The sequence below is a fragment of the Miscanthus floridulus genome, chromosome 18 (genome assembly GCF_019320115.1).
Source record: "Miscanthus floridulus cultivar M001 chromosome 18, ASM1932011v1, whole genome shotgun sequence".
Lineage (NCBI taxonomy): Eukaryota > Viridiplantae > Streptophyta > Magnoliopsida > Poales > Poaceae > Miscanthus > Miscanthus floridulus.
Window position 1 is genome coordinate 124,059,846 of NC_089597.1, and position 7,506 is coordinate 124,067,351.

The 7,506-nt window shown below is 45.6% G+C and overlaps 2 protein-coding genes across 2 annotated transcripts; both read right to left on the reverse strand.

Moving 5' to 3' along the window:
- Positions 1-3,839: 3,839 nt before the first annotated feature.
- LOC136524578 (basic agglutinin-like) lies at positions 3,840-4,157 on the reverse strand. The gene has a single exon (XM_066517893.1). It carries the CDS (start codon positions 4,155-4,157, stop codon positions 3,840-3,842), a length of 318 nt encoding a protein of 105 aa, XP_066373990.1.
- A 123-nt stretch (positions 4,158-4,280) lies between these two features.
- On the reverse strand, positions 4,281-4,667 carry LOC136524579 (bark agglutinin I polypeptide B-like). The gene has a single exon (XM_066517894.1). It carries the CDS (start codon positions 4,665-4,667, stop codon positions 4,281-4,283), a length of 387 nt encoding a protein of 128 aa, XP_066373991.1.
- Between the last annotated feature and the right edge of the window lie 2,839 nt (positions 4,668-7,506).

The window sequence follows — 7,506 nt, forward strand, 5'->3', positions numbered from 1 at the left end:
GTGTGCGGCCTAAGACGTTCTAGCCCTTACTAGTGTGTTGGTCAGATCTAGTGCCAACGCATTTTAGCGACTCCGCTGGGGACGAAAGCAAATCAATCTACTACAAAAGATATTTGAAGACAAGACTCATCCGAGCAATCCCAAAAACATTATCTTGGTGTAGTAGATAAGTTCAATCTCACAGAGCGGCAGTGCCACAGGTGAATTTGACTTCGGTTTGAGTTAAATTTTTACAGGCCTATTCACCCCCTCTAGGCGTTCCAGAGATCCTATACAAACTTTATTTGTTATCACTTTCTGAGAATATGAATGATGTGAGCACTGAGAATGAGAATACTTCCTCATCTATGAATGCAAGCAATAAGCGAAAGAGAGTTCATGATGTATCATCAAAATTATGATACTGTCGTTTAGGCCATATTTCGAGGGGGTAGAGCAATTGATTAAAAAATCAATTCTTACACATTTAGAATTTTTAGATTTAGAACAATGCATTGATTGCATAAAAGGAAAGTATGTTAAGAAAATAAAGAAAGATGCCAAATGAAGCGCGGGAATTTTAGAAATAGTTCACACATACATCTGTGGTCCTTTTCCTGTGAAAGTGTGGATGGTTATGATTCATTTATAACATTCACAGATGATTATTCTCGTTTTAGCTATATTTATCCAATTAAAGAAAGATCAGAAGCATTAGATAAATTTAAGATATTTAAAGCTGAAGTAGAAAATCAGCACAACTTAAAGATTAAGGTAGTAAGATCTGACCATGGGGGAGAGTACTACGGTCGACACACCCTATATGGCCAAGTTCCTGGACCCTTTGCAAGGTTCTTATAGGAAAATTGCATAGTTGTCCAGTACACTACACCGAGCGAGCCTCAGTAGAATGGAGTAGCAGAAAGACGCAACCGTACCTTAATGGATATGGTAAGAAGTATGATAAGCTACTCTACACTACAGATAAGTTTATGAATGGAGGCGTTAAAAACTGCCATTCATATTCTTAATCGAGTGCCAAGCAAGTCGGTGCCCAAAACATCATATGAGTTGTAGATAGAAAAGGAACCCTCACTTAATTATTTATGTGTGTGGGGTTGTCCAGCTGAGGCCAAAGTTTTTAATCCAAACATAGGGAAGCTAGACTCCAAGACAGTCAATTGCCATTTCATTGGCTATCCAGAAAAGTCAAAAGGTTATCACTTCTATTGTCCTGATAGACATACGAAGTTTGTAGAAACAAGACATGATGTGTTCTTAGAGGATGATATAATCAGGGGGAGCATGGTAGCACAAGAAATTAATTTTAAAGAGAAGCAGGTATACGTGCCCACTCTGATGGTTCAGGAGTTATTCTTCACGCTACCTGTTGTTGCTGTACCAACAATGCAAGACACTATAATAACAGCACCTGTTGTTAGTTTTTCTGTGGCAACAATGAATGAACATGAGGAACCTGTCGTTCAGGATCCCACAGAACCTGTTGTCACACATGAGGAAGAGCAACAACAGCCTCATATAGAACAAGCGTCAACTAACGAGGCCCCTAGAAGGTCTCAAAGAGCTAGAAGATCAGCCATTCCTGATGACTATGAAGTATATAATTATGAGGAATTTGAAATGGAGGGTGATCCCACCTCATTTGAAGAAGCCATGAGAAGCGCTCATTCATCAAAGTGACTTGAAGCCATGCAAGATGAAATGAGATCAATGAATACCAACGATGTTTGGGACTTAGAAGCAATTCCTAAATGAGCCAAGACAGTAGGCTATAAATGGGTCTACAAAACTAAACATGACTCCAAAGGAAATATAGAAAGATTTAAAGCACGACTTGTGGTGAAAGGCTTCACACAAAGAGAAGGCATAGATTATAATGAGATATTTTCTCTAGTCTCATGTAAGGATTCTTTTAGAATTATAATGGCGCTTGTAGCACATTATAATTTGGAATTACATCAGATGGATGTAAAGACGGCGTTCCTAAATGGGGATTTGGAGGAAAATGTTTACATGGCACACCCGAAAGATTTTATTATGGAAGGAAAAGAACGTATGGGATGCCGCCTGAAGAAATCCATTTATGGGTTAAAACGAGCATCAAGACAATGGTACTCAAAGTTTGATAGTACAATAAGAAAGTTTAGATTTCAAAAAAATGTAGAGGACAACTGCGTGTATGCAAAGTTCAAGAATGGGAAATAAATATTCCTAATCCTGTATGTGGATGACATCTTACTCGCTAGCAGTGATGTTAATCTACTACTAGAAACGAAGAAGTTCTTGTCCTTGAAGTTTGATATGAAGGATCTCAGTGAAGCTTCATTCGTTCTAGGAATAGAGATTCACCGAGATAGAGAAAATAGGGTTTTAGGATTATCACAAAGGGCATACTTAGAAAAAGTTCTAAAGAAATACAGTGTGTAAAATTGTAAGCCTTCACCTGCTCCCATAGTCAAGGGCGATAGATACGAGAAATTTTAATGTCCCAGGAACCAATATGAGATCGATCAAATGAAAACGGTTCTATATGCTTTAGCTGTCGGAAGTTTACAGTATGCTCAAGTGTGTACACGCCCTGACTTAGCATTTGTTACCGGGTTACTTGGCAGATATTAGAGTAATCTAGGAATAGAACACTAGATACTAGTAAAGAAAGTTTTGCGTTACTTGCAAGACACAAAAGGTCTCATGCTAACGTATAGAAGATCTGATTCCCTACACATAGAGGGGTATACAGATTCAAATTATGCGGGAGATAATAGAAAGTCCACGTTAGGGTACATATTCACTCTCGCAGGAGGAGCTGTATCATGGAAAAGCTCAAAGCAAATCGTCACTACATCGTCTATGATGTATGCCAAGTTTGTAGCATGTTATGAGGCCATATGGCAGGTGAATTGGTTGAAGAAATTCATGCCGGTGTTGAAAGTGGTAGACGACATACATAAGTCACTCAAGTTATACTGTGATAATAATCCAGCAGTATGTTATGCTCACAATAATAAGTCAAGTGGTGCTGCCAAAAACATTGACATAAAGTATTATGTTATGAAAGACAAAGTCTGGGATCATATAATTAGTCTTGAGCATATAAGTACAGAAAAGATGCTTACGGATCCGCTGATTAAAGGCTTACCACCCAATGTGTTTAGAGAACACTTAGCCGACATGGGTTTAAGGGAAAGCCTATGATTCCTAGACAATAAAGGCCTAGTTGAGAATCTGTTTCAAAACAGAGAGGTGCATTATAGCTGTTAAATCTAATGACAACTGACCGTGACGATGAGGCACGCTCTATGCACTGATCTATGATGGAATGGGAAAAAGATAAAGTAAGTTAAGTTTAAGTCATAAGGTGATATCAAGGGAGATAATGTTAGGTTGATCTCCACCAACTTGGCCCAACGGCCAATTGGGCCCTTGATCCGCGCCTTGATCGGGGGCGCCCAATCGTTCCATGGTTGGTGGTCCCCTGTCGCACAGCGCCATAAAAAGGGAGGTGCGGCCAGGGCACAAGGCACAACCCCACCTACATCCTAACCCTAAGCCGATCTAGAGAAGGGGTGCTGCTAGCAACGGAAAGCACCGCCACCAGCCACCGCCGCCTCTGTACTGTAGCCTCTGCACCACCGACTCTGCACCGCCTCTCTATGACCACGCCTCCACCGCATCACCAACACCGACGCGATGGCCAACTCGTCTTCCTCGAAGGCGACCGATAGTTTGCTATCCCGCATCCCTCTCTCTCTATTTCCTCGCACTAGATCATGTTCTAGGATTTACTCCATATCCTAAATGTCAATTTGACCCGCTAGATCTATGGCTACTGTATCCTGTTAATATATCATGACACTGATGAGAGTGGACTCGAATGACCACGAAAGGATCTGATGGTGCTCGATGAAATCTCCGGTGGCTCCAGAGAATCTGACCGTCGCTTGCTGCGGTAGCCCAGCTTCCTTGAAGTCGACAGTCGCGCTGATGTTGTAGAGGCCCAGCTCCGGCAGGTGGTCGAACCATAGCGTCACCGAGAGCGTGCTCATGTTGGCGTCGTACCTAACCCACACCAACATGGTCCCGTTGAAGCTCGCGTCCAGAAGCGCCACGTACGCGAGGGACACGATGCTGTTGACGTCGACGCCGATGTGGTTCATGGTGTTCGCCGGGCCCTAGGCGTTCTTGAACGCGTCGAACTCCACGGCGACGATCTGCGGGAAGTAGGCGTTGGTCGTGTTGTTGGGGTTGTTGAAGAGCCCTAGGAAGCCGCCGTTGGAGTCCTACAGGAGAGTCGGTGGGTACGGCGCCACGAAGAACGCCATGCTGTCGCCCTGGCCGGTGCTGTTGCGTGGCATGATGGTGAAGGTGAAGTTGGAAGTGAAGCTGGCGACCTTGGAATTGCCGGTGCTGTTGTCCCAGAGAGGCACAGGCTGCCCGTACGCCACCCAGTCGGTGCTCCAGGTCGTGTCCTTGGTCAGGTCGATCCGATCGCTGGCGGCGGTGGCGTTGGACATGTACATGAGGTCGGCACTGGTTAGGACGCCAGGGTTGGAGAAGTTGTAGCTAAAGCTAAGCGAGGTGGCATGGGGAACACGGCAGAGCAGGTAGTACGAGGACATGTTGAGGAGAAGAAGGTTGTTTCTTCCCTGCTTCTTAGCCATAGCCATGGCCAAGGATACGACTTTGCTTGTGGGCTAAAGCTTTGCTTGGAAACATGCAATTAACTCTAATAACCAAACTCTTAAAAAGTCTCTTAGGGCAAATCCTTCCTAGCGAAGGAATTTTTCACCTCATCCCTATCAAAGTAGATAAAACCAAGGTGTATCTTAGTTTTTATGTATTCAATATCTAGGAGTTTGATCTTTTGATAGGGCATCCAATGGAGAGACATCTACAAGAAGGAAGAAAGGGGAGTATAAATGTAAGTCTTGGGAAAAGCCTAAACCTTTCTATCCCCATCACTCGCTCATTACATGTTATGGCTGAGTTGATTCCCGAGCAAGATTGAATGGAGGAGATTATGGCAGCTTCTCTCTTAGAAGCTTTCGACAAACATCTCGAAGAAGACACCCAGGATTTCATCCAAGACGAAGAAGAACTACAAGATCCTTTCCCTTTGGATGAAACTCAAGAGCCGCCAAAACCCCCATTGTGCTCAAATGTAACACCCTCGGTGTTACACTATAAATCTTTGCTAAAACACTGCATGGGCATCATGTTTATGTGATAGTGTATGTAAACTAGTGTGTAAATCAATTTCGGTAGCTTGAAACGATTATCGGAAACGCTAAACGAAAGTTACACTTCAATGTCACGCTATATCACTTAGGGTTTTAAATGAATTTTTATTGAACAAAAATGCTATAGAACGCATAGACGAAACTTTAATAAAGTTTGTACTACAAACTTCATAGGTGATGATGAAATACCTATGATCGAGAAATGAATTCCCTAGCTAGCATGGTTGGTAGCTTGGAAATCAAACTTGACGCGAATCCGAGCACGACTTAGTCAATTTTCTTAAGTCGGAAAATGGTTCGACAAGGCCAAGTTTGGCAATTTTTGTAGGAGATTTGGGTTAAGTAATGGTGGGGTATTAGGGCTTGTTTTAGTAGTTTAACATACCCTCTTGAGGATTGAAAAGGTGGTTTGGCGCCTGAAGTAACGAGTTTCATTTTTGGGGTGCTTTAAAATGCATGCATGGCACATTCTCGGCCGGTGTCAGCGTCTGCACGCAATCACCGCGCTCCGGTGCCATCGTCGGCGCGCCGGTCACACGCGCGCGTGCCGGTCGTGCTCGGCTGGCTACGGTGGCTGGTAGCCTGGCTGGTAGCGGGCCTGCCTCACTGCCGTGATGCACACTATCGCCGCTATTGGTGCCCTAGAGCCGCCCGTGTCGCCCTATTGCCAGTCCTGCTCCGCCAGTCGTCATCAGCTCAGGTGCAGTGGCATCCTAGGGCTGCAGCCATCGTCGCCAGCATGCGCACGTGCCTCTACATCATGTCGTCACCTCGCGTGTGCCCACATCACTTGTGTCACATCACTGCTGCTGTTGTTGTGCGCCTGCGGCACCGACACATGGCTGTGTCGCCGTCGGCTTGCCAGTTAAGGCGCTGTGGCCACCCGAGCCGTGTCGACTCCGTACATGCATGTGTAGCCTCCTGTGTGACCTTGTCCTCTTCTCTTGAAGCAGCAAGTGCTGCACTCCAAGGTCACCTCCGCCTTTAATGGCGTCACGCCGGAGTCATTGAGCCATGCCTAGGTCGGCTCGTAGTGCCAGTCAAATCCATGCAATTGAGTGCGCCTGATGGTCGAGTGGGATCCTAGCTACGCACCGAGCTCGGCCACTGTTGCAACCGTACCGTGCCGAGGCCTAATTTGAAGCTTCCCTTGTCGTCGGCCATCTTAAGACCCCACGACAGCACCCGTTCAATTCACCTTGCATCGTCCACCTCCGTTCAATTAATTAGCACTGTGTCTTCGCCCTGTTCCCCTCCATCCCATGCGCACCCAATTTCCACCATCACTGCCTTCCTAGCGCTACTGGCTCGGTCACGCCACCATTGCCATCATGAGGCTTGCCATGCGCTCATGGCCAGACGCACCCGGTCCGTCCCTGATCAAGCCACCACGTCTGGTAGGTTCTGGGTGAGTTGTTGATGCCCATTCTTTAGTTCATTCACGATGTCTATGCCCTGGCTCATGGGAACGTGGCCACCGTCGTAGGGAGGAGTCTGCCGCCGTGGAGGGAGCTCGGGACAGCATCTCTGTTCACCACTTCGTCGCCCATCGCTTCGAGTTTGCGTCTAGGTGAGCATCGGCTCGCTATTGGGGGCAAGGAGGGGCTGGTCTAGCTGGCGTGACCGCCCGGTGCCAACGCCGCCATGCCAGTGCGCGTGCGTGTGCCCAAGGGTATGGCCGTGGTAAAGAAGAATAGGGGGAGGGGCGTAATTGTAAGATAGCTGACTAAAGGAATAGTGTTGTGGACCTCGATTGGATTCGGTATTAGAGCGAGGATGTTTTAGCAAATGTACCGGCGTGCGCGGGCCTCCCCGTCGTGGGCCTTCATCGTGCGGTTGGGCCGCATCCGCGTGGACCATGCTGGTGGGTCACGTGCGCGCGCGATGCACGGGAGTGGGCCGCGCCGCTCACTCGCGGGCCGCGCGGTGGATTTTGGTTTTTCATTTTTCAGTGAATTAGTAAAGGTTTATTCATTTTAGTTTTGAGCTAAACTTTGAAAAATTATAGTAAATTATGTATATGTCCAAAAATAGTGAAACAAAATTTGGTAGGTTCATAAAAATGATATCTATCTATTGGTGTAGTTAGTTTACAGTTATCCATGATAATAATAGATTCATTAATTCATTTAGGAAAGCTTAGTATTATCTAGCTTAATATTTGTAGGAATTTTTGTGGCAAATTGGTGATAGCTTTAGCCATGAAATTTTTACAGTAGATTTATTAGATTATTATGTGTTCACTGTAATTTTTGTAGCCCTAGAG

Coding starts and splice junctions, on each gene's coding strand:
- LOC136524578 (XM_066517893.1), bottom strand. CDS start 4,157: ATGAACCACATCGGCGTCGACGTCAACAGCATCGTGTCCCTCGCGTAC.
- LOC136524579 (XM_066517894.1), bottom strand. CDS start 4,667: ATGGCTATGGCTAAGAAGCAGGGAAGAAACAACCTTCTTCTCCTCAAC.